The following is a 27,622-nucleotide window of genomic DNA, read 5'->3' on the forward strand; positions in this document are numbered from 1 at the left end:
ATGAAAAAAACAACAACAACGAGGGCTTTAAAAAGAACCACAATGTTCCGTCCATCAGTAACATCTGGTCATCAGACCGGTGCTACTGTTACAGTCTCCGCATTGCCGACGCACACTTTCTCCATCTCCGGGGAGGACAGAAATCAAAGTTCTTAATTCTTTCTTGTAGCTTCAACCAAAAACACGAAAATGCCCAGCAAAAGGAAGAAGAACAAGCGCCGCATGAGGAGGGTGGTAAGTGCGCACACCAGGGTTCCTTCAGTTCCTCCATATTATAGCTAATTATTATTTGATGATTATACATTTTTTTGTAATCCGTGCTACACGTGTTCCCCTCCACTCCGGTAGTCGAAGTGCATTGAACAGTTCGTCCACTGAAATTCACCAAACATTAAACAATATATCACTGGATGAATGATCCTGACCATGATCAAGCAAACCTCTTTGTAGACAAACTAAATAGTTTTTCACATTCTAAATTACTGATCGTTTTTTTTAAGACTAGTTGAAGCATGCGAAGAAACCACTGCCAATATGTCCTAATAATTTCCAATCCACCAGCCTGGTATCATAGACGAGACGTAACATAGTAAACGAAAATCAGGGGAAATGTGTTTGGTATGGTTACATAAGACTGAAAGTTAGTTATGGCTGTCTGAGTTGGTTGGTTGGTTGTCAGAGTGCATGGGTGGGTGTATAACGTGAACATCTATCCATCCAAAGGTTTCTTAGCATGTTGGGTAACTCTAACTCCTAACCCTAAACGTTAGCCATCTAGTAGTCTAGTAGTCACCTACCTAAGCCACAACAAATTGCAATTCGTAACATATCATACAATTTGTAATATCATACGAAATGAATGATGGACATCCACAAATTAATAACATTTGTTTACTTTGTTACGTCTAACCCTGAGTTCAGGTTGCACAATCCATATATCCCAATCCACCCAGCTACATGATGGGCACCATGCTTTGGATGTAGCTTGTCTGGCTACATGACCAGCACCCTCCTTGTCGAACTGTTTCATTTAGTCTACTCCTGGCTCTGTAGCGTTCCAGGCACGGTGCGCCTAGTTGGTAATGTGTGATTAAGAGCCATGCATAAAGTTTGATCTCGCTGTGTACTTAGCCAAGTAGGTTATCAACTTTTTTGTACTTTTTACCCCTTTTTCTCCCCAATTTCGTGATATTCAATTGGTAGTTACAGTCTTGTCCCATTGCTGCAACTCCTGTGCGGACTCAGGAGAGGCGAATGTTGAGAGCCATGTGTCCTCCGAAACACGACCCCGTCAAGCCGCACTGCTTCTTGACACACTGTTCACTTAACCCGGAAGCCAGCTGCACCAATGTGTTGGAGGAAATACCGTACAACTGGCAACTGCTGGTTCTGAGATTTTGTTGTAAATCTGATTTTAAGGTCCAGGAGTTTCATGTATCCTCCATCTTAGAACGTGCTCCTCCTCATTTACATTTAAGTCATTTAGCAGACGCTCTTATCCAGAGCGACTTACAAGTACATACATTCATACTTTTTTTTTTTTTTTTTTTTTGTACTGGCCCCCCGTGGGAATCGAACCCACAACCCTGGCGTTGCAAGCGCCATGCTCTACCAACTGAGCCACACGGGGCCTCCTCCATTTACACCATGATAATGTAACGCAGCAACGGGACAGTCCTCTGTAACCCTTCTCACCATGTATTCTTCCTTTTACATAAACTAACTTGAATGTGTATTCTACAAATCACAACATTTCAATTGCCTTTCTGTGACTTTAAATTGTAATGTTATCCAGAGCTCTGTCATAGCTCAGCAATAAGCCAGTAGGCCTAACATTGTACATGCACTACACTAGCGATCCCTTGCAAATACTTCTCAGTATGGTGAGAAAGAAGTTCTCCTAAACACTCTTCCCCCTAGTTTTCTGGCAAGACTCCACTCAAACCAAGCCTGTATTTGGTAATGAATTGTAGGCATGCCCTCCACCAGACTGCTTTTTTAGGGCCTGTGCCGTGAAACCTTTCACAGAAGCCCAAATGAAAACGTATCCCAAATCAGTTAGCCTTATCACCTCTGCATGCTCTAGATATCTACGGAGGTGCATGGAAGGGAGGTCTCTTGCTGATTGACACTCCGAGCACTAACTGGGGCTCATGTTCTGCTTACTGACTTTCTTAATGTGCTTTTTTTGTGCTCCGCTGCCCTTTCAAAAGTTTTTCTAGTTTATTTCCAAAGGATGATGATGCCTAGTAAATGTCCTTTAGACTAGTCCTGTTGATAACGGGCTCAAAAATCTCTAAATCGTACCATTACAAAAGGGGCAGGGAGGGGTTGTTCTGACGGACAAACCAAAGGCAGAGCTGTTTTTGTATGCACACTCACTGGGCTTATGCACTTGGTGGGCTGTGTAAACTCTGCTGGCTGGCCGGTCGTCTCTTGCAGCTAACGAGGCGTAGGGTATGATTGTAACCGGATTATAATGCGATTAGTTAACTGTCTGCTATGCGGGGCCCCATCCGGAGCCCTGAGCCCTGCTGACTCGCAGGTTTCAGTCCCGCCTGACTTGACCTGTCAGAATCACTCCGATTCAGCTAATTTACTGCCATTATCTAACTAGTTTGCCCCCCCCGTCCCGTCCCCCCCGTCCCATTGATCGGCGTCATAGCTCAAAGGTTTAGTCCTCTCTGGAAAAACATGTTGCTCCTAATTTGGCATCCCTGGTATTTCATCAAATAGAATATCCCCCCCCCCCCCCCTAAACCCAAACCCAAACTAGATGAGGAATTCAATAACTAACAGCCCTCTGGCTGGATTACCTTCAGCAGCCTCTCCCCATATTTTTTTTCTCTCCATCTTTCAATGTTTGATCAAAGTGGAGTGATTCAAGGTAAAGTTAATCTGACACCCTTCTCTCTCTCTGTCTTTCGCTCGCTCGCTCTGTGTGTTGAGCAGCAGGCCCAGAGGAAAGTCCTTGAGGAGCAGCATGTTGCTGGCACTGGCAAAGGGACCCCAGGAGTGGCTGCTGTGGCGGCCCCCCCTGTTAAAGTCAAAGAAGTGGCAAAGTGTCCAAAGCTTGTCCCCATACAGACTCAAGTAGTAAACGTCCCCGTTGTAGCGCTGCTGGCCCCAGTTGAGGTACCGGAGCCTAAACCTATGGTGGCGGCGTTAGAGGCTGAAGTGGTGGCGGCATTAGAGGCTGAAGTGGTGGCAGCAGAGGTTGAAGTTGAGGCGCCAGTCGAAGCTCCAGTAGAGGCTGAAGAAGCCACATTGGAGGTCGAAGCCCCAATTGAAACCCCAGATGTGGTCGACGGCCCAGTTGAAGCCCCAGAAGAAGTCCCAGTTGTAGAAGTACCAGCAGAAACGCCAGTGGGGCCACCTACAGAAGAAACTGCAGCAGTGCAGGAGGTTGAAGAAAGCTTCATTCCAAAGATGGAGCTAGTAATGGAGGTAAAGGCCCTCTCCCATTTTGAATTTGTTTGCGGACGGAGAGTATATGGGGTCAGGTGCAGTTTCTGGTGTGTTGGGAAGGAACTGAGAGGGGGCAGTAAGAGAACAGTGTGTTCTATTTAAGAGGCTGTACATGTACACAGAGAGTGGGAAGGGCCTCTGTTGCAGTCACTATATATTGCCGGGTACATTAACATGGTCTACAGTGTAAATTATTTGCGTCTCTTTTAAAACTGATTTCACTTGTGTTGTGGTGAGAGTAATTTGATAAAATGAGATTGATTACATTTCTCTAGAGCTGTACAGATCTAGGATCTTAATTTGAGCCAGTTTGCTACAGCAGGAAAATAATCCTGCAACAAGAGGACATTTGAATTATTATGTGGATTATAATTAATGGACATTTTTGTAGGGCTTGATCCATTTTTCATACGGGAAAATGAAGTGGAAATTACAAACATGTTTAACATTTCCTGTAACAAGGTGATCAAATTAAGATCCTACATCTGTATTAAGGTTTAGTGATGAATCATCTAAGCTAACAAAGGATAAAGCTACTTGCGACCCGCAATGACCACCAAATCATCTGTACTTGCGGGTCGTAAGTAGCTTTATCCTTCAATGTGGAAGTTTCAATCTTATGAAAGTTAAATGTTGGTAGTGTGTCATCGTAATAGTTTAGTTTATGCAGCTGTTTGTTTCTTGTTCAATGTCCTGTGTTGGAAATGTGTACGATGCTTGTTGGCATTTGTTCAGCTGCTATAGTGTCTCTAAAGTGCCTCCCTCGCTGTAGCTAAGCAATGACCACATATGGCGTGTGTGTGTGCTGACATGTATGCGAGTGTGTGGCGCACGGGATGAGGGGGTGGTTATACACGATGTTTGGCTCTTGGTCAAAATGACTCTTTTCCCCAGCCCCATGCTGCTGGACATACCGTGGACATGTCAGATGCTCCTTAGACCTATACACACAAGCTTTCATGAAAGTACTTTAGGCGCATCCACACAGATACCTGATGTGTTATACACACTCCGTATCAGGATCGTTTTATTGAGTTGATGAGATTGCAAATCCTTACACTCTTAACACAGGAGTGCTGAGACACGTGCGCGCGCACACACACACACACACACACACACACACACACACACACACACACACACAGGTGTTGGTAGACAAAGAGTGGACAGTTGGTGGCTCTGGTCAGTCGGTCGTGGTGTCTTCACCATGGGCCTCATTGAGCTGGCTGCGGGGGCCAAGAGGCCACCCCACTACTGGACGTTCCCGTAGAGACATGGGTGAGCCCCCCCCCCCCCCCCCCCCCCCCCCCCCCCCCCCCCCCCTCCTCTGATGGGTGGCGTGGTCAGGTTATCCTGCAGTAAGGGGACGGGACATCGGATGCAGAACATTTTGTACCAGGCAGCGTTCTCTCTTTGCTCCTGTAGCTCCCTCCTCCTTTCCCGCTCTTCCCCTCTTGTGTGTTTGTGTTTGCTTATCGGGCCCCTTTGGAGGAGCACTTTCTGCCTGGCACGTGTTTTCACTGATGGAGTGGCCAGTGGATGCACATGAGTAGATCATGCTGTGTTGTCACTGGTTGATGCCGTAGGGGTGGGAGGAGACAGAATCTTAGGTGGAACTGGAGTTTTTGGGAGTGGTACTGCCGATGGAGAGTGCTTGAGTATTTAAACAAAAGGAGTGTGGGGGCATGGAAGTCTTGGTGCCTTCTTGCTGCCTGGCAGATGGATTGATCACTTGGTGCCTGACGCCTGGAGTTTGCTAAACGGCATTGACACTTGGATTGGAACTGGTGCTTTGGTTAGATGATATGAAAATTGAGCTCTTTGGCCTCGCAAGCCAGTGGTGGGTTTGGTGTCGAAATGAGAATGCATAAGCAGAAAAGAACCCCATAACTACTGTAAAATATGGTAGTTGATCTTTGATGTTATGGGGCTATTTTGTTTCCACTCGTCCTGGTGCCCTTGTTAAGGTCAACGACATCGTGAACTTTACTCAGTACCAGGACATTTTATCCCAAAACCTGGTTGCCTCTGCCAGGAGGCTGAAACTTGAACACAAGTGGATCTTCCAGCAAGACAATAACCCCAATCACACATCAAAATCCACAAAGAAATTGTTAATTGGCCACAAAATCAACATGTCTGCAGACTTGAATCCCATTGAAAATCTGTGGTTTGAATTGAAGAAGGCAGTCCATAAGTGCAGACAAAGGATATCAAGAAACTCTGGAGGATTCTGTATGGAAGAATAGTCTAAGATCCCTCTCAAGGTGTTCTCCAACTCATAAAACATTTTAGAAAAAGGCTCAGTGCTGTTATTCTCGCAAGGTGAGGTATTGAACACGTGTCATTTTGGACCGCTACCGTTCTGAGAAAAAAATTATATTACTTGTTTAACTTCTCTGGGATATGTGGGACACTAACGTCCCACTTGGCCAAAAGCCAGTAAAAATGCAGAGCGCCAAATTCAAATAAATTACTATAAAAATCAAACTTTCATGAAATCACAAATGAAAGATACCGAATTAAAGCTACACTTGTTGTGAATCCAGCCAACATGTCAGAATTCAAATAGGCTTTACGACGAAAGCACACCAAACGATTATGTTAGGTCAGAGCCAAGTCACAGAAAAACAAGGCCATTTTTCCAGCCAAAGAGAGGAGTAACAAAAAGCAGAAATGGAGATAAAATTAATCACTAACCTTTGATGATCTTCATCAGATGACACTCATACGACTTCATGTTACACAATACATGTATGTTTTGTTCGGTAAAGTTCATATTTATATCCAAAGATCTGAGTTTAGGTGGGACGCTACTGTCTCACTTGGCCGAAAGGCAGAGAAAATGCAGTGCCAAATTCAAATAAATTACTATAAAAATCTAACTTTCATTGAATCACACATGAAAGATACCAAATTAATGCTACACTTGTTGTGAATCCAGCCAACATGTCAGAATTCAAATAGGCTTTTCGGCGAAAGCAAACAATGCTATTATCTGAGGATAGCAACAGAGTAAACAAAGAGAGAGAAGCATATTTCAACCCTGCAGGCGCGACACAAAACGCAGAAATAAAAATATAATTCATGCCTTACCTTTGATGAGCTTCTGTTGTTGGCACTCCAATATGTCCTATAAACATCACAAATGGTCCTTTTGTTCGATTAATTCCGTATATATATATATATATATATATTGAAGGTCTTGGGGACCTAAATTCTGTAGGTCCCCAAGACCTTCAACATTCTTAAATGGAAGAAGTTTTGAGCCACCAAGACTCTTCCTAGAGCTGGTCGCTCGGCCAAACTGAGCAATCGGGGGAGAAGGGCTTTGGTCAGGGAGGTGACCAAGCACCCGGTGGTCACCCTGACAGAGCTCTGACAAGTCTCTGAATGTCCTTGAGTGGCCCAGCCAGAGCCTGGACATGAACCTGATTGAACATCTCTGGAGAGACCTGAAAATAGCTGTGCAGCGATGCTCCCTATCCAACCTTATGGAGTGTGAGAGGATCTGCAGAGAGGAATGGGAGAAACTCCCTAAATACTGGTGTGCCAAGCTTGTAGCATCATACCCAAGAAGCCCCAAGGCTGTAATCGCTGCCAAATGTGCTTCAACGAAGTACTGAGTAAAGGATCTGAATTCTTATGTAAATGTAATTTATTTTTAATAAATGTCTAAAAATGCTTTGTTATTATGTGGTATTGCGTGTAGATTGATGGGAAGAACTTTCTGAATGTACTGTATATACTGTATGTGTGTGTTTGTATGTGTGTGTATATATACACACACATATATACACTGCTAAAAAAAATAAAGGGAACACTTAAACAACACAATGTAACTCCAAGTCAATCACACTTCTGTGAAATCAAACTGTCCACTTAGGAAGCAACACTGATTGACAATAAATTTAACATGCTGTTGTGCAAATGTAATAGACAAAAGGTGGAAATTATAGGCAATTAGTAAGACACCCCCAAAAAAGGAGTGGTTCTGCAGGTGGTGACCACAGACCACTTCTCAGTTCCTATGCTTCCTGGCTGATGTTTTGGTCACTTTTGAATGCTGGCGGTGCTTTCACTCTAGTGGTAGCATGAGACGGAGTCTACAACCCACACAAGTGGCTCAGGTAGTGCAGTTCATCCAGGATGGCACATCAATGCGAGCTGTGGCAAGAAGGTTTGCTGTGTCTGTCAGCGTAGTGTCCAGAGCATGGAGGCGCTACCAGGAGACAGGCCAGTACATCAGGAGACGTGGAGGAGGCCGTAGGAGGGCAACAACCCAGCAGCAGGACCGCTACCTCCGCCTTTGTGCAAGGAGGTGCACTGCCAGAGCCCTGCAAAATGACCTCCAGCAGGCCACAAATGTGCATGTGTCTGCTCAAACGGTCAAACAGACTCCATGAGGGTGGTATGAGGGCCCGACGTCCACAGGTGGGGTTTGTGCTTACAGCCCAACACCGTGCAGGACGTTTGGCATTTGCCAGAGAACACCAAGATTGGCAAATTCGCCACTGGCGCCCTGTGCTCTTCACAGATGAAAGCAGGTTCACACTGAGCACATGAGCACATGTGACAGACGTGACAGAGTCTGGAGACGCCGTGGAGAATGTTCTGCTGCCTGCAACATCCTCCAGCATGACCGGTTTTGTCGGTGGGTCAGTCATGGTGTAGGGTGGCATTTCTTTGTGGGGCCGCACAGCCCTCCATGTGCTCACCAGAGGTAGCCTGACTGCCATTAGGTACCGAGATGAGATCCTCAGACCCCTTGTGAGACCATATGCTGACACATGCACATTTGTGGCCTGCTGGAGGTAATTTTGCAGGGCTCTGGCAGTGCTCCTCCTGCTCAAAAGCAGCGGTACTGCTGCTGGGTTGTTGCCCTCCTACGGCCTCCTCCACATCTCCTGATGTACTGGCCTGTCTCCTGGTAGCGCCTCCATGCTCTGGACACTACGCTGACAGATACAGCAAACCTTTTTGCCACAGCTCGCATTGATGTGCCATCCTGGATGAACTGCACTACCTGAGCCACTTGTGTGGGTTGTAGACTCCGTCTCATGCTACCACTAGAGTGAAAGCACCGCCAGCATTCAAAAGTGACCAAAACATCAGCCAGGAAGCATAGGAACTGAGAAGTGGTCTGTGGTCACCACCTGCAGAACCACTCCTTTTTTGGGGGTGTCTTACTAATTGCCTATAATTTCCACCTTTTGTCTATTACATTTGCACAACAGCATGTTAAATTTATTGTCAGTGTTGCTTCCTAAGTGGACAGTTTGATTTCACAGAAGTGTGATTGACTTGGAGTTACATTGTGTTGTTTAAGTGTTCCCTTTATTTTTTTGAGCAGTGTATTTCCACAATGAGGTTGGAATTTTCACAATATTATTATGACGATGCTCTTTTTATTGAAAAGGCTGTTTGAAATGACCGCCTGAAATTTCAACCTGTATTGGTGGGATGGTGTTTTGGCCTTCCATGGTGACATCACCATGCTATATGTTTGTTAATACACCAATAAAGAGTTCCAAACCTCTTCCAATATCGGCAAATTTTCAGTTTTCCCCTCCCCACTCAGACCACTCCCAGACAGTCCTAACTAAATTCTTTCTTGAGAAATTGCTAACAATTTTGCTAAGAATACATTTTTGTTTCTTTTTGACCGTTTTAATAGAAAACAATCACAGTAAGGTACTTGTTACCCAGAAATGATTTGTTATTGAAATTAAAATGGCTGCATTGGACCTAACTGTTCACAGGTGTGCCGTTGAGGTTACACTGCTGAGCGCAGGTTTTTCAGCTTTTGTGTTTGGTGACTTCACCGAAAGGAAAGTTTTCGTTTAGGGTAAGAATGAGCTTTTGCTTTTGTCTAGCTGCTGAGACTTGGCTAGTTAGCTACGGGACATGGCTAGCTTAGCTACAAGGCTTAGCTAACCTGGCTAGCTATCATGCAAACCTTTCTACCTGGAAAGATGGAATTACTAGCTCGCTCTCTCGTTTAGCTCAACTCACTACTGTGCTGCATAGACTAAACCGACCGTCCTAGCTTCACAGCTTATCAGTCGAGAGCCACGCTTTTAGTCGTCGCAAGACCAACATAGCGCTAGCTTCCTTTGGATAACTTTGTGCTAACTAGCTAGGCTACTAGCCCAAGTGGTGTATGCTAGCTACATTTCACTTTGTTCTCGGATTAGCTGTTTTTTTTTTTAGAGCCATTGCACCTGTCAGCTCAGCTCAAGGGGTACCGAGCAAGGCCCAGGCCCTGGCTCCAGCACCGGTACATCAGTGCCCATGCAGGGCGTGTGTCGTCTGTCTGGGTCTTGAACACGAGGATGCAGCATTTGAGGATGCCCGGTCATGCATCCATTGTGGGGATTTTGCTGCGAACACCCTCTGTCGGAGAGTGCGCAGAGCAGCCCAATGTGATTCCTCTCCCACACTGCCTTCAAGCGGGGAGAGTACAATGCAGACCCAGCCCTCATGGGCTGACACCATGGATGGCTATCCTGAGGACATTCACCTAGTTTTCCTCATCATCGACGAATACATTGGCATGACGATCTCCTCCAGATAGAGGAAGAGGACAAAAAGGCACATGCCGTTACTTCTAGGTCCTCTTCTGCCCTTAGTGGGGCATCGATGGCTGATGACAGATATTCGCTCATTGATATCTGCAAACGGGCAGCGACCAAACTCAGTATTCAGTGGCCCGAACTCGTGGCAGCGCAGAGAGGGACTGGTACGATGGCAGGAAACTCCCCTTTCGCACCATCCCAGGCAAGAAACTCCTCTCAGCCATCCCAGCTTGCATGGCAGAAGCCAAACGCAATTGGAACAGACTCTTGACCGGCAAGATCCAAACCAGACTTTTTGCCAGCATGAATGTTCCGTCAACCCCAATGCCTCATCACTAACAGACACTTCTCTCCTTGGTAAGATGGACCGCTTCTCCAGAGTCCATCTACCAAAAGGCCTACTTGTCTGTCACGCGTTCTGTACTGGCATTGAACATTACGTCCCTACTGCTGGCTTAGCAGGCTGATTTGATGTTAGAAATGCATAATCTCCAAGCTATCGGTAAGCCTAACCCATACCTTTGGGATGAGATCTGTGTCGTCACAGACCTCAACCGCCGAGCCTCCAGGGGCGCCATTCAAGGCTGTGGCCACGCCATGAGACTTAGTGGTAGAAGAGAGAGCCTTGTTGTCCAGCCTGTCGGAAAAGGAGAAAGCAGATTATCTTGACGCTCCCATCAAGCAGAGGGAACCGTTTGGGACGGCTGTCTCTGCCATGCGGCAGAAGTGCAAACTTCGAAAGGAGGAGGGCAAAGCCTTCAACTTTTGCCTGCCCGTAGACCCGGGTATTGACTAATTGTCCTTCGCCACCAACACTGTCCCCTAGTTCCAGTGTGTCAACACTCCCCTTTTCAATAAAAAACAGTCTGCTGTATCCAGGCATCATGCTAAGGACACCGAGCAAAAATACAATTAAAATGAGACTTGCTTTATCACCACCAGAGGGTGCTCCGGCACCACTGGTGAGCGAGAGTCTACTGACTGGTGGGCTACTCTGCACCAGAGCAGGGAATTGCTGTGAATGTTCAGTCCAGCCCTGGGTCTAGTCCACGGTTACGAAGGGTTACGACTGCAGTTCGTGCAGAACTTTGGACTCAGTAGCGACTGGCAACTCGGCACACATACTTGAGGATATCTCCTCTATTACGCAAAGGGGCTATCAGGGCCATATTAGCGGCAGAGAGCCACCTCTGCTTCTACTTCCGGTACTTCCTGGTTCCCTGCAACACTGCTGCGTTCTTCACATTCAACAGTTTCCCATGTGTAATAAGAATGGTCCACCACCGAAACGACATCCAGCCAACTTGACACAGCTGTGGGAAGCACTGAAGTCAACGAGGGCCAGCATCCCTGTGGAACGTTTGACACCTTGTAGAGTCCATTCCCTGACAAATTGCGGCTGTTCTGAGGACAAAAGGGGGAGGGGGTTGCAACTCAATATTAGGAAGGTGTCCTTATTAATGTTTTGTACCCTCAGTGTATGTTCAAAGTGCTGTCTCGCTCTGTTCGTAGAGGTGACTGGTTCACCTCAGTCGACCTGCAGAATGCTTATTTTCACATAAGCATGCTGCCAGCACACAAGGTTTCGAAGGTTTTCTTTTCAAGGCACCGCCTATGAATACCTTGCTGTCCCATTCAGGCTAGATCATTCAGCAAGTGTGTAAGAGACAGCCCTCACACCCCTGAGAAACCTGCTATGCTCCCCATCCCGGGTGCAGGGGTTCAAGGCACGACTGCCCTTGTAACCCACCTCTCAGAGTTAGGGTTCAAGATCAATCAGAAAAATAGTTGTTTAGTGCCAACACAGAGAATAGAAAACATAGGCATAATGCTGGATTCTCTCTCTTATCAGGCAAAGAGTCATTCCGACAGTGCCTTTCCCTGTTCCACAGGGAGCGCTCGGTTACGATCAAGACATGCCTCCGAGTGCTGGGGTTGATGGCCTCCATTTCAGTAGTACATCTTGGCCTACTGAGAATGAAACTTCCAGCGCTGGGGGGTTTGCGCAAGTCTGTGTACACGGCATCACTTCAATCGTCAGATAAAGGTGACCTCTGCATGTCTCTCGGCTCTCTGCCACTGAAAGAGCTCCTCGATTCTTCATTCTTGGCACTCCCCTAAGGGTAGTCCAATGAGGAAAGTGGTGACGACCAACTCATCATGCATGGTCTGGGGCGCAGTTCACGAGGGGAATGCAATAAACAGTGTGGCCCACTCAACTCTGGATTGCTCACATAAATTACCTTAAATTGCTCACTGAAACTTTGTTCTTGAACTTTGTTCTCTTCTCTCGGCCTGACATGGAGAAAAGAGGGAGTGCGTGGCAGCTTGTCTTGCATGTTTGCACCTCTAGTGTGTTTTCCAAGGGAAGGTTTATGATCTCTGAAATGTATGTGTTTTTCAAAACCTTGCCCATTTTTAGACATGGGTTGAAAAACACAACAATTGGGCACCACCCACCCACCACTGTTTCTAAAATAAACTGCCATCATGTGGTTGTCAGAACTCAAGTCTGAATTACTTTATCCTAGACTCGAAATGAACATTATGTCCCAAACCTAATATCTATTTACTTATAGTAGTCAGTGAATATGTATATTAATAACGAATTCTTTCTCTCTACCACTTGCAGGCCGCATCCATCCCTGAGGCTCCCGTGTCAGCTCCTGACGAATTTGAGGTAAACCTAGTACTGAGTGTATATCACCCATAGTTCCGTTGCATGGTGTTTTTTTTGTATGTGTGGCGTCTTTGACCGTGTTCTACTGCATGTTTAGACACATGACGAGCCGTTGGTGAAGGCCGAAGTGGAGGCTGAAATAGTTGCCAAGGTCCAAGCGGAGGTCAAGGCAGTAGTCGAGCCGGAATGCGGGCCCGTGGTCGAGGCCGTAGCTGCCCCAGTAGTGGAAACTGAAGAGGTGGTGATCGACACAGAGGACAGTCCTGAGGTTGAAGCTGAGGTCATTTCTATGGTCAAGGCAGATGACATTCCTGAAGAAGTTGAAGTAGAGGAGGCCCCAGTCGTCACAGAGGTGCTACATCATGCTAACGTGCTACGTCGCTAACGACCCTTCTCTGCTCTCACGCCTCTGCCTTTCCGGAAAAAGCTGAACTCAAGTCCTTTGTTCTTTTGCGTGATGTTGTCTTGTGTGGTGGTGCATGTAGTGCGTGATCATGTGTGGTTTGCTTTGTTCCTTACCCTTCCTCTTTCTCTTAAACAGCATTCAGAAAAAGCATCTGATATTTTTTTCTGTTTGATTGGATGAGTCTTTAATGAGTAATATCTCCTCGTTCCAGGATGAGCCTGTCACGACACAGGCACCTGAAGAGGTTCCAGTTGTAAGCATTTCTCACTACTTTATTATTGTGCAACTTCTTATACATGGGAAATATTTAGATGCCACTAGATCCATTTCCTAAGCGTTCGTATCAGCTTATTGCAGCCTGGGCTTTTGAGCTAGTGATTGCTCTTATTAGTAAGGCTATGGCACTACCTAGTGAACAGCTGGAACACTTCACAAATGTTACACTTCAGTGTTTTCTCAACTTGTCGTGCCTGTATTGACCAATGGTCGATTTTTATGTGTCGCCTAATTTTTGCTTTAGAATCGAACTGACCCAGGCCCCAACCTCTCTCTTCCAGGAAACTATCCCAGAAACGCTGTCGGAGCCCGTGGTAGCCCCAGTTGATGAAGCCGACGTCGCTCCCTCAGAGCCCCTTGTAGAGGTAAGGCTGACCAACGCATGACATTAAGCCAGCTCAGACCTAGGGGTGTGAACGTTAAACAAAATTGGGATGGTAGCGTTGAGAAAAAATACCTAACAGAGAAAGTTAGCTTCCACAAAATTGTAATCACAGTGCAGTTATCACAAAATTATCATCATAAAGGGAAAATTGCATAATAAACAAAAACCTAATGCAACAATGATGTAACGTTAGTCGAAGATATGCATCTTTCAATTATTTGCCATGGATATAAAGCACTTTGCTCATCATCGTTAAGTTTGAAAATTGGCAGAGAAAGGCAAGCAACAGCAACGAACAGCCTGCTCTGCACGCTGCCGTACACATCGATCCAGAGCATTCCAAACTGCTCAATGTGTGACATGTCTGAATCAGTGGAGGCTCCTCAGAGGAGAAAGGGGAGGACCATTCTCTGTGATTTTCAGAAAATGTAGAATGCTGAAACATTTGAAAAGTTATACTTTTTAGATAACTATACGAAACATAATCACGTCACCAAATAATTGATTAAAACATACTATTTTGTAATGAAGGTCTACAGTAGCCCCAACACCGTTCTCTAGTGTAGCACTGTGGTGTAGCCGAAGGACAACTAGCTTTTGTTCTCCTCTGCGTTCATTGGCTCCTGGACTCTGTCCACGCATTTCAAGGCTGCGTTGAAACAATGACTGGTAAATGATTCAAGACCAGCTCAGTTAATCCCTACCATTGTGACAATGAGTCATCATAATGCTGCATCAAATTTACATGATCTTAGGGGCATTGGCAAACACAATGTAAGTAATTTAATTGATGTACCCCTAATTGCACCGAATACATCTGTTTATCCTACAGCTATTGTAAGCAGTAATCATGAGCCTATAAACCAGAGTAACACTGTTAGCACTGAGGCGGTGTGCAATAGTAGGAAGACCACTTTATGCAGCTCACCATGCACTATCCACTCCAATGTAAATAACATGAGTAAGTCTAGCTCTGATAAGCTTCCCAGTAAAGCATTAAAAACAATCAAGCAACTCAGAAAAGTGCTAAAAAATTGCCCATATTAACATATGTAGCCTAAGAAACAAGGTCCACGAAGTCAATAACTTGCTTGTAACAGATAACATTCATTTTCTGACTATCTCTGAAACTCACTTAGATACAGTGGTAGCAATACATGGTTATGCCATCTACCGAAAAGACAGATATGTCAACGGAGGTGGTGTTGCGGCCTATATTCAGAACCACATTCCTGTAAAGCTTAGAGACAATATACTGTTGAAGTAATATGGCTACAGGCTCATTTGCCTCACCTAAAGCCCATTCTGGCGGGAAGCTGCTATAGACCACCAAGTGCTAACAGTCAGTATCTGGATAATATGTATGAAATGCTTGATAAGGTATGTGATATCAACAGAGAAGTATATTTTCTGGGTGAGATAAATATTGACTGGCTTTCACTGGCTATTCCTGAGCTGCCCACTCAGGAAAAAACTTCAAACTGTAACCAGTGCCTGCAACCTGGATCAGGTTGTCAGTCAACCTACCAGGGTAGTTACATACTGCACAGGAATTAAATCATCAACATGTATTGATCACATCTTTACTAATGCTGCAGATATTTGCTTTAAAGCAGTATCCAAATCCAGAGGATGTAGTGATCACAATATAGTAGCCATATCTAGTAAAACCAAAGTTCCAAAGTCTGGCCCTAATATAGTGTTTGAGGTCATACAATAAGTTTTGTAGTGATTCTTATGTTGATGATGTAAAGAATATTTGCTGGTCTGTGGTGTGTAATGAGGAGCAACCAGACGCTGCACTTGATGCTTTTATGAAACTACTTATTCCAGTTACTAATAAGCACGCACCCATTAATAAAATTACTGTAAAAACTGTTAAATCCCCTTGGATTGATGAGGAATTGAAAAATTGTATGGTTCAGAGGGATGAGGCAAAAGGTATGGCAATTAAGTCTGTCAGCCCAACTGATTGGTAAAAGTACTGCAAATTAAGAAATCATGTAACTAAACTAAATAAAAATAAAATAAACTATACTATGAGACAAAGATAAATTATACACAGAATGACAGTAAAATTTTGGGCACCTTAAATGAAATTTTGGGTAAAAAAGCCAACTCGGTGTAACGGCTTTCCTCTTCATCAGAAAAGGAGGAGCAGGGATCGAACCAAAATGCAGCTGAGTTTGTAGACATGATTTATTAACGAAAAAACACGAACTCGACTAATACACTAACAAAACAAATAAACGGTGTAGACAGATCTGAACGACGGACTCACATAACACACGAGAACGCACGAACAGGGAAAAAAGCCTACACATAAATGACACTGAACAAACAAACCGAAACCAGTCCCGTGTGGCGTAATGACATACACAAACACAGGAGACAATCATCCACAACGAACACTGTGAAAACACCTACCTAAATATGACTCTTAATTAGAGGAACGCCAAACACCTGCCTCTAATTAAGAGCCATACCAGGCAACCCATAAACCAACATAGAAACAGAAAACATAGAATGCCCACCCAACCTCACGTCCTGACCAACTAACACATATAACAAACTAACAGAAATAGGTCAGGAACGTGACACTCGGCTCCTTCATTCATTGAATCAGATGGCTCATTCAACACAAATCCCACTGATATTGCAAACTACTTTTAATGACTTTTTCATTGGCAAGATGAGCAAACTTAGGGATGACATGCCAGCAACAAACGCTGACACTATACATCCAATTATAATCGGACCAAATTATGAAAGACAAGAATTGTACTTTTGAATTCCGTAAAGTCAGTATGGAAGAGGTGAAAAAAGTATTGTTGTCTATCAACAATGATAAGCAACCGGGGTCTGACAATCTGGATGGAAAATTGCTGAGGATAATAGCAGACGATATTGCCAGTCCTATTTGCCACCTACTAGAGAGCGTGTGCCCTCAGGCCTGGAGGGAAGCTAAAGTCATTCTGCTACCCAAGTATAGTAAAGCCCCCTTTACTGGCTCAAATAGCCGACCAATCAGCCTGTTACCAACCCTTAGTAAACTTCTGGAAAAAATGGTGTTTGATCAGATACAATGCTATTTCACAGTAAACAATTTGACAACAAAATATCAGCATGCTTGTAGGAAAGGACACAAGCACAGCACTTACACAAATGACTGATGATTGGCTGAGCGAAATTGATGATAAAATGATTGTGGAGGAAGTCTAATAAGACTTCAGTGCAGTTTTTGAAATTATCGATCATAGTCTGCTGCTGGAAAAACGTATGTGTTATGGCTAGACAGCCCCTTCTATAATATGGATAAAGAGTTACTTATCTAACAGAACACATGGAATCCTCTCAAATATAATCCAGTTAGTCAGGAATTCCCCAGGGTAGCTGTTTAGGCCCCTTGCTTTTTTACATTTTTACTAATGACCTGCCATTGACTTTGAGTAAAGCCAGAGTGTCTATGTATGCGGATGACTCAACACTATACACGTCAGCTACTACAGCGACTGAAATGACTGCAACACTCAACAAAGAGCTGCAGTTAGTTTCAGAGTGGGTGGCAAGGAACAAGTTAACCCTAAATATTTCTAAAACTTAAAGCATTGTAGTTGGAACAAAACACTCACTAAACCCTAAACGTCAACTAAATCTTGTAATAAATCATGTGGAAATTGAGCGAGTTGAGATGACTAAACTGCTTGGAGTAACCCTAGATTGTAAACTGTCATGGTCAAAACACATTTATACAGTAGTAGCTAAGATGGGGAGAATTCTGTCTATATTAAAGCGATGCTCTGCCTTCTTGACACTATCGACAAGGCAGGTCCTACAGGCCCTAGTTTTGTCGCACCTTGACTACTGTTCAGTCGTGTGGTCAGGGGCATGAGCTGACATGTTGTCCACCCAATCAAAGGATCAGAGAATTAACCTGGTACTGAAAGCATAAAATACACCTAGCTAGCACTGCAGGAAATGTATAAAAAATGTATCACTAGCCACTTTAAACAATGCCACTTGATATAATGTATATGTATATACTGTACTCTATCATCTACTGTATCTTGCCATATTTATGTAAAACATGTATCACTAGCCACTTTAAACTATGCACTTTTATGTTTACATACCCTACATTACTCATCTCATATGTAAATACTGTACTCGATACCATCTACTGCATCTTGCCTATGCTGTTCTGTACCATCACTCATTCATATATCTTTATGTACATATTCTTTATCCCTTTACACTTGTGTGTATAAGGTAGTAGTTGTGGAATTGTTAGGTTAGATTACTCGTTGGTTATTACTGCATTGTCGGATCTAGAAGCACAAGCATTTCGCTACACTCGCATTGACATCTGCTAACCATGTGTATGTGACAAATAAATTTGATTTGATTTATATGGTGAGTAATTTACTCAAAGAGAGACAATAGTTGACCAGTTTTGAACAAATACATTCCTTCCAAAATGAATGAAGGAGGGAGAGCGAGAGAGCGGGTCATTCTTTTTCAGTTTCACTTACTTAGCTAGCAAATGCAGCTAGCTAGTTTAGCCTTCTCAAACACCCTGCTCAAACAGAGGGGTGCTATAGCTGGCTATGACTATCTAACACAACACTGGAACTCTTCCAAGTCAAGGTACCTTTTGGTTTTACTAATTTAATTGACCTAAACTGGTTACTGACTGTACACTAACATTACTACTTGATTGTAGCAGGTTTACTAACATGTTACTTCTATTAGCTATGTTGACTATGACATTACTTTAGCTAATATGATTACAATGATGCAGGCTGTATGTAGCAGATATGATATGGTTTGGCTTGTAAAGGTTTTTTCGCCTGGTCACATGCAGCTGATGTAACGGCAGCCTTCCCTTTCTTCACGAGAAGAGAGAATGTAGCAGGGATCGGACCAACACGCAGCGTAGCTAGTGCTCAACATGTTTAATTACGACAAATAAACGTGAACACTTAACAAATAAAATAACAAATGTGGCAAACCAATACAGTCCTTTCTGGTGCAGACAAAACACAAAGACAAGAAACAACCACCCACAAAATCCCAACACAAAACAAGCCACCTATATATGATTCTCAATCAGGGACAACGATTGACAGCTGCCTCTGATTGAGAACCATATCAGGCCGAACACAGAAACAGACAAACTAGACACACAACATAGAGTGCCCACCCAGCTCACGTCCTGACCAACACTAAAACAAGCACAACACACAAGAACTATGGTCAGAACGTGACAGCTGATGTGTTGTGCATTGACATCCACAAGCGATGAAGGGAAAAGGTGAGAGGAGAGTGCATAGATGTGAGAAGGAATACAACGTGGCTGTTATGAATGTGAACTGTGTTTACGCGTGATCAGCAGTGTATTCATTCCGCCAATTCTGTTGAAAAAAGTTTTTTAAACTGAAAAAAATGGGGATAAACATACCTGAATGTTTAATAGAAACTCTCGTTTGCAACTGTTGGACTAATGATTACACCCTATATCAGCTTGATGCAGGCAAGAATGTGCAAGGTGGTATTGAATGTGTCACTGTCTGTCATTGTGTTACCTCCAATTTTCTCTCGACCTGTGTGCACCTACGTTGGAAACTTTCATTCATAGGCTAGGTTGTAGCAACCTCATGATGGGTGAAGGTGAAAATTTGAGTATCATATGGTAGCCTAGACCTATCGATGTTACATTTAACTGGATGAATGACAGTCATCCAATATGCTGTAATAGAATTAAGGCCATGCTCATGAAGGAAAACTAAATAAAATCCTCCTCCCTCATCTTAAAGGGCACTGACCGCCACTGGTCTGGACATGCAGGCCATGGAAGTTATGGGACATTTTGAGCTTCCAGGAATTGTGTACAGATCCTTGCGACATGGGGCTGTGCATTATTATGCTGAAACATGAGGTGATGGCGGCGGATTAATGGCACAACAATGGGCCTCAGGATCTTGTCACAGTATATCTGTGCATTCAAATTGCCATCGATAAAATACAATTGTATTTGTTGTCTATATCTTATGTCTGCCCATACCATAACCTCACCGCAACCAATGTTGATATAAGCAAACTGCTCTCCCACACAACGCCATACACACCATCTGCCCAGTACAGTTGAAACCAAGATTAATCTGTGAAGAGCACACTTCTCCAGCGTGCCAGTGGCCATCGAAGGTGAGTATTTGCCCACAGAACTCGGTTACAATGCCGAACTGCACGTAGAGCACGTAGATGATATTCCCTGAAATCGTTTTTGATCATTTGTGCTGAAAGTCTTCGGTTGTGCAAACCCACAGAGAACGATTGGTTCTAGTTTACAGTGCAGGGCTATGGCTTGATCACTACTGCTTGTACCACTGATCCTTTTCATTCACTTTTCATACTTTCCGGCGCCGCCCGAGATGGCCGCCTCGCTTCGCGTTCCTTGGAAAATATGCAATATTTTGTTTTTTTATGTGTTATTTCTTACATTGGTACCCCAGGTGATCTTAGGTTTCATTACATACAGTCGGGAGGAACTACTGAATATACGATTAACGTCAACTAACCATCGTTCCTACCAGGAATATGACTTTCCTGAAACGGATCCAGTGTTTTGCCTTCCACCCAATACAATGGATCTGATCCCAGCCGGCGACCCTACGCGACGCCGTAAAAGGGGCAAACGTAGCGGTCTCCTGGTCAGGCTTCGGAGACGGGCACATCGCGCTCCACTCCCTAGCATACTACTCGCCAATGTCCAGTCTCTTGACAATAAGGTTGATGAAATCCGAGCACGGGTAACATTCCAGAGAGACATCAGGGATTGCAACGTGCTCTGCTTCACGGAAACATGGCTAACTCAAAAGACGCTAACGGAGTCGGTGCGGCCAGCTGGTTTCTTCACGCATCGCGCCGACAGAAACAAACATCTTTCTGGTAAGAAGAGGGGCGGGGGGGTATGCCTTATGATTAACGAGACGTGGTGTGATCATCATAACAACACACAGGAACTCAAGTCATTCTGTTCACCTGATCTAGAACTCCTCACAATCAAATGTCGACCGCATTATCTACCAAGGGAATTCTCTTCGATCATAATCACAGCCGTATATATTCCCCCCCAAGCAGACACATCGATGGCCCTGAACGAACTCTATCTGACTCTTTGTAAACTGGAAACCACACACCCTGAGGCTGCATTCATCGTAGCTGGGGATTTTAACAAGGCTAATCTAAAAACAAAACTCCCTAAATTCTATCAGCATATCGATTGTGCTACCAGGGCTGGTAAAACCCTGGATCATTGTTATACTAACTTCCGCGACGCATATAAGGCCCTCCCCCGCCCTCCTTTCGGAAAAGCTGACCACGACTCCATTTTGTTGATTCCAGCCTACAAACAGAAACTAAAACAACAAGCTCCCGCGCTCAGGTCTGTTCAACGCTGGTCCGACCAATCTGATTCCACGCTTCAAGACTGCTTCGATCACGCGGATTGGAATATGTTCCACATTGCGTCCAACAACAACATTGAAGAATATGCTGATTCGGTGAGCGAGTTCATTAGGAAGTGCATTGACGATGTCGTACCAACAGCAACGATTAAAACATTCCCAAACCAGAAACCGTGGATTGACGGCAGCATTCGCGTGAAACTGAAAGCGCAAACCACTGCTTTTAACCAGGGCAAGGTGACCGGAAACATGACCGAATACACACAGTGTAGCTATTCTCTCCGCAAGGCTATCAAACAGGCTAAGTCCCAGTACAGAGACAAAATAGAGTCGCAGTTCAACAGCTCAGGCACAAGAGGTATGTGGCAGGGTCTACAGTCTATCACGGATTACAAAAAGAAAACCAGCCCCGTCGCGGACCAGGATGTCTTGCTCCCAGACAGGCTAAATAACTTTTTTGCCCGCTTTGAGGACAATACAGTGCCACTGACACGGCCCGCTACCAAAACCTGCGGGCTCTCCTTCACTGCAGCCGAGGTGAGTAAAACATTTAAACGTGTTAACCCTCGCAAAACTGCAGGCCCAGACGGCATTCCCAGCCGCGTCCTCAGAGCATGCGCAGACCAGCTGGCTGGTGTGTTTACGGACATATTCAATCAATCCTTATCCCAGTCTGCTGTTCCCACATGCTTCAAGAGGGCCACCATTGTTCCTGTTCCCAAGAAAGCTAAGGTAACTGAGCTAAACGACTACCGCCCCGTAGCACTCACTTCCGTCATCATGAAGTGCTTTGAGAGACTAGTCAAGGACCATATCACCTCCACCCTACCGGACACCCTAGACCCACTCCAATTTGCTTACCGACCCAATAGGTCCACAGACGACGCAATCGCAACCACACTGCACACTGCCCTAACCCATCTGGACAAGAGGAATACCTATGTGAGAATGCTGTTCATCGACTACAGCTCAGCATTTAACACCATAGTACCCTCCAAACTCGTCATCAAGCTCGAGACCCTGGGTCTCGACCCCGCCCTGTGCAACTGGGTCCTGGACTTCCTGACGGGCCGCCCCCAGGTGGTGAGGGTAGGTAACAACATCTCCACCCCGCTGATCCTCAACACTGGGGCCCCACAAGGGTGCGTTCTGAGCCCTCTCCTGTACTCCCTGTTCACCCACGACTGCGTGGCCATGCACGCCTCCAACTCAATCATCAAGTTTGCGGATGACACTACAGTGGTAGGCTTGATTACCAACAACGACGAGACGGCCTACAGGGAGGAGGTGAGGGCCCTCGGAGTGTGGTGTCAGGAAAATAACCTCACACTCAACGTCAACAAAACAAAGGAGATGATTGTGGACTTCAGGAAACAGCAGAGGGAGCACCCCCCTATCCACATCGACGGGTCAGCAGTGGAGAAGGTGGAAAGTTAAGTTCCTCGGTGTACACATCACGGACAAACTGAATTGGTCCACCCACACAGACAGCGTTGTGAAGAAGGCGCAGCAGCTGGCTGAATAAAATTCGGCTTGTCACCAAAAGCACTCACAAACTTCTACAGATGCACAATCGAGAGCATCCTGTCGGGCTGTATCACCGCCTGGTACGGCAACTGCTCCGCCCACAACCGTAAGGCTCTCCAGAGGGTAGTGAGGTCTGCAGAACGCATCACCGGGGGCAAACTACCTGCCCTCCAGGACACCTACACCACCCGATGTCACAGGAAGGCCATAAAGATCATCAAGGACAACAACCACCCAAGCCACTGCCTGTTCACCCCGCTATCATCCAGAAGGCGAGGTCAGTACAGGTGCATCAAAGCAGGGACCGAGAGACTGAAAAACAGCTTCTATCTCAAGGCCATCAGACTGTTAAACAGCCACCACTAACATTTAGCGGCCGCTGCCAACATACTGACTCAACTCCAGCCACTTTAAAAATGGGAATTGATGGAAATTATGTAAAAATGTACCACTAGCCACTTTAAACAATGCCACTTAATATAATGTTTACATACCCTACATTACCCATCTCATATGTATATGTATATACTGTACTCTATATCATCTACTGCATCTTGCCATCTTTATGTAATACATGTACCACTAGCCACTTTAAACTATGCCACTTTATGTTTACATACCCTACAGTACCCATCTCATATGTATATACCGTACTCTATACCAACTACTGCATCTTGCCTATGCCGTTCTGTACCATCACTCATTCATATATCTTTATGTACATATTCTTTATCCCTTTACACTTGCGTGTATAAGGTAGTAGTTGTGGAATTGTTAGGTTAGATTACTTGTTGTTATTACTGCATTGTCGGAACTAGAAGCACAAGCATTTCGCTACACTCGCATTAACATCTGCTAACCATGTGTATGTGACTAATAAAATTTGATTTGATTTGATCAGCTGTCTGGGAGGCTGGTCTCAGACGATCCCATAGGTGAAGAAGCAGGATGTGGAGGTCCTGGGCTGGTGTGGTTACATGTTATCTGTGGTTGTGAGGCCGGTTGGGCGTACTGCTAAATTGTCTAAAACGAAGTTGGAGGCGGCTTATGGTAGATAAATTAACATTTGAATTCTCTGACAACAGCTCTGGTGGATATTCCTGCAGTCAGCATACATATTTCACACTCCCTCAACTTGAGACATCTGTGGCATTGTGTTGTATGACAAAACTGCGCATTTTAGAGTGACCTTTTATTGCCCCCAACACAAGGTGCACCTGTGCAATGATAATGCTGTTTAATCAGCATCTTGATATGCCACACCTGTCAGGTGGATGGATTATCTTGGCAAAGGAGAAATGCTCACTAACAGGAATGTAAACACATTTGTGCACAAAATTTGAGAGAAATATGCTTCTTGTGCGTATGGAACATTTCTATGATCTTTTATTTCAGCCGATGAAACATGTATACATGCTCATTTTGTCCAAAACGCTTGCAGACTCGAGTGGTTTACTATCGAACACAACAAATGGCCACTTGACAAAAGGCTTAGGGGCCAAGTGTTCGGTTTGAGATTCAGTTTATGACTGCGGTAGATAGAACTTCATTGCTCCCTTGCGGTCATACGCAATAGGACCACCATACACAATAGGTTTTTGTGAATTCACATGGAATTTAATGAAATTTGTACGGAAAACCAATAAATGGCCGTTTAAACACTAACATTTGTTTTCCCATTTGTCACATCCCTACTCAGTCCCTTTACTTTTCTCAGTAAGAAAGGAGAAATGGAAGTTAAGTTAGAATTTGAACATTGTGTAACAGTCCTACGCTTTCCAGGTCCCAGTAGACTCTGTCATCGATACAGTGGCTGACAACTTTATCATCACAGAAACTGTCCCTACTGTGGAGGCAGCCATGGCTGAGCCCGCCATTGAGGAGCAGGTGAGACTCGGGCTCCAAATCATACCTACTCTTAACACATACACACAAGGATGTCGTTTTGGCACACCTTTAATCACCTGCTGATGTCCCGTCAAGTCCGACTGCGTGTCATCTCTGTTCAGGTGCCCGCAGTCCCAACAGATGCACTTGAGGACCTATCGGAGTCGCTGAACAACGTCCCCCAAGTATCTGAGTCTGCCCCAGTCACAGCTGATGAAGTCATCGACGTGAGTCTTCCTACTTTTCTCTATGCAGAGACTGAGGTGCCCAGTGCCAGATGTAGTTTTGGTAGAGCAGACATGGGACACACACGCTTACTCCTGTAACCCCGTTGTCTGGTTGGTCTCTGGAGGCAGTGTGAGGAGGAAGAGGTGACAAAGATGGGGGAGAGAGAGACGACACACTTCCACCCGATTACCGGCCCTCTCTGGAGGACCTGCTGGTCAGAGTTAAACCATAATAACCTACAAGCTTTTCATTTACTCAGTCTAATTTATAATAATGACTCCAACCAACTCTTTACGCAATCACCTTGGTATATTAAGCACTAACATATGATCAAATACTTTGGTGTAGGCTATCCTCTCATTTGAATGCTCTCGCATATTTTGAAATGTGCCCATCCAGGAGTTCTTGCTTTCTCGTGAGTTACTCTCGCCAATCTTTGGATCAATCCTCCCTCCTTGTGGTCTTCCTTTTTACATGCTGTTCATTTCCTGGGCTGTGGGCTCCTCCAGCTCCTTTTATTGCATCAGGCATGTCATCTAGTGTGTGGGACTACTGATTTTAGTTGTGCGCTCAACATTGACTGGGTGTGTTGCCTTTGCAGGCTAAAGAGGACATTGAAGCCCAGATGGAAATCGAAGCCAAAAAGGACACCACTGATGAGAATACTGCCCTGGATGTCCTCTCTGGACATTTCTCAGCCCCCCAGCCTGTCATCTCAGAACTGCAGTGTCATATGCAGCTCGCCTCTGTGCCCGTAGAGCTCGCCTCCGTGGTAAGAGCATATAGTGACACTACTGTATCCAACTCTCTCAATCAATTACGATCTGTCTTTACATGTATTGTAAACCAACCACCCCCTTTCTTACATTCCCATCTAAACCCCTCCCTTGTTCTTTAGGATATCCCAGCAGAGGCAGCATTGAATGGACATATTGCAACTGAGGTGGCCATTGAGGGATAGATCTCTGCAGGTGAGGACTTGTTGTTTAATCTCCCGAAACGCTTCGTTTGAACGCACGCACTTGCGTTGGGTCTAAATTTGCATTAACATTCTGTTATTGTTTCTGTCTCCCCATAGATTTCCTCAGTCAGTATGGAGGACTGAAGAGAGCCTCACGGGGAGCCGACCAGCAAATTTTACTTTTTAATATTTAGGGCTTAAAGGGACCACCGGGAAATTATTAACATCCAACACTCAGTGCCTTTCCTGCTTAGGTTCTCACCAAAAGAAAATCAAACAAACACATTTTAATGGGGCATCAAGGCGGGGGAATAAGAGTCTTTGGATCAGAATGTGAATATTTGGAATTAACAAATTATGGCTTCTTTCATAGATTTTCTGTATCTTAATGCATGTATTGTGGATTTGCATCGATTTGTAAATGGCATACATTATGTATGGAGACTGTAGAGTTAATGAATGTGGCAATGACTTGTCTTCACATTTGGACCATGTTTGTATGGATGGGAGGGGTATTTCCTTGTACGTGTTTTCTACATGCTGACTACACTGGGCACGAGCGTGCGTCTGCGTGCTCCATCACGTGCATGCTGATTTTGTCCATCCACACCAGACGCGATCAGAACATGCACGTTGAAATATCAAAACGAACTCTGAACAAACTATATTAATTTGGGGACAGGTTGAAACACATGAAACATTCATGGACATTTAGCTAGCTAGCTCGCTGTTGCAAACTAATTTGTCCTGGGATATAAATATTGGGTTGTTACTTTACCTGAAATGCACAAGGTCCTTTTTTCCCCTGGATCTTTGTAGAATTTTGACCCATTTTGAGTCACACAAAATTGTGTGTCCTCTACTCCGACAATTAATCCACAGGTAAAAGTGGAAACCTAGTTAGTTTCTAGAAATCTCTCCTTCAGTCTTCTTCTGTGGACTTTATATGGCGGTTGGCAATCAACTTTAAGGTGCATTACCACTATCAACTGGACTAGTGTCGATCTCAGTTCAGCTTTCAAACACCCACGTGGGTCTATACTCCTAAAAACCAACGAGGAGCTGGGAGATGCAGGACTTACAGCGTGTAATGCTTCAAAAATAAAACCAAGTTCTATTTTAGCGCCTGGCCACGCAGACGCTTGCGAGCAGTTTGGATGATTGAATAACATACCCATCCTCTTCACTGTGTACTGGCAATGTGTCTACAGTCCTGTTGGAGAAAGTCTGCCCTGGGCAATGAGAAAGGGTGTGAAGTTTTCCAGGCCCTCTGGCCAGATTATCTTAAAGACGTCCTCTGGCGATTTTCTAACTTACTGTTGAAAAGCGATATCCCACGTATATATATATACAGTAAAGTACACACAATAAAGGGTAAAAAAAAAATAGAGGAACAAAAGAGGAAAGCCCCCCCCTACTTATGCTACATTATGACTTACCTGGACCACCTATTGAGATGTGCCTTTTTAAGCCTTTTAAGTAAATCAGGTGTTAAATGAGGTGAAAAGGAGACGTGAGTGCCGCTTTAACTTTCAATTAACTACACTCAAATCTGGCCACTGAAAATGGGGGCTTGTAGATCGTGTTTGTTTTTTAAAATTATATTTTCTAATTCTGTTTTGTATAGACCATTAGATGTAGTACAACCGCAGTTTGCGTACACGGTTCCGTGCTCTGGAAGATACCATGAGGAGTTATGTAATGAATATGCTGGGTTGGATTTCATTCACCTTTTTGAATAAAGATGTTACTCACCGTGA

General features: G+C 44.6%; 1 protein-coding gene and 1 non-coding gene across 3 annotated transcripts; one reads left to right on the forward strand and one right to left on the reverse strand.

Moving 5' to 3' along the window:
• Positions 1-15: 15 nt before the first annotated feature.
• Positions 16-27,622, forward strand: LOC129826043 (calphotin-like). Of its 2 annotated transcripts, XM_055886325.1 has the most exons (11): positions 16-234; positions 2,953-3,447; positions 12,679-12,726; positions 12,824-13,078; positions 13,344-13,385; positions 13,690-13,773; positions 24,569-24,673; positions 24,796-24,900; positions 25,503-25,673; positions 25,800-25,872; positions 25,980-27,622. In XM_055886325.1, exons 1-10 carry the CDS (start codon positions 190-192, stop codon positions 25,860-25,862), a joined length of 1,413 nt encoding a protein of 470 aa, XP_055742300.1. In that variant the 5' UTR covers positions 16-189; the 3' UTR covers positions 25,863-25,872; positions 25,980-27,622. The 2 variants fall into 2 exon arrangements, with proteins under 2 accessions (XP_055742300.1, XP_055742301.1); XM_055886326.1 differs by lacking the exon at positions 2,953-3,447 and having other exon boundaries at positions 19-234.
• trnaa-ugc (transfer RNA alanine (anticodon UGC)) lies at positions 1,557-1,632 on the reverse strand. Its single transcript has one exon. It is a non-coding gene; the product is annotated as a tRNA-Ala (tRNA).

Source organism: Salvelinus fontinalis, chromosome 28 (assembly GCF_029448725.1).
Source record: "Salvelinus fontinalis isolate EN_2023a chromosome 28, ASM2944872v1, whole genome shotgun sequence".
In the NCBI taxonomy this organism is placed as follows: domain Eukaryota; kingdom Metazoa; phylum Chordata; class Actinopteri; order Salmoniformes; family Salmonidae; genus Salvelinus; species Salvelinus fontinalis.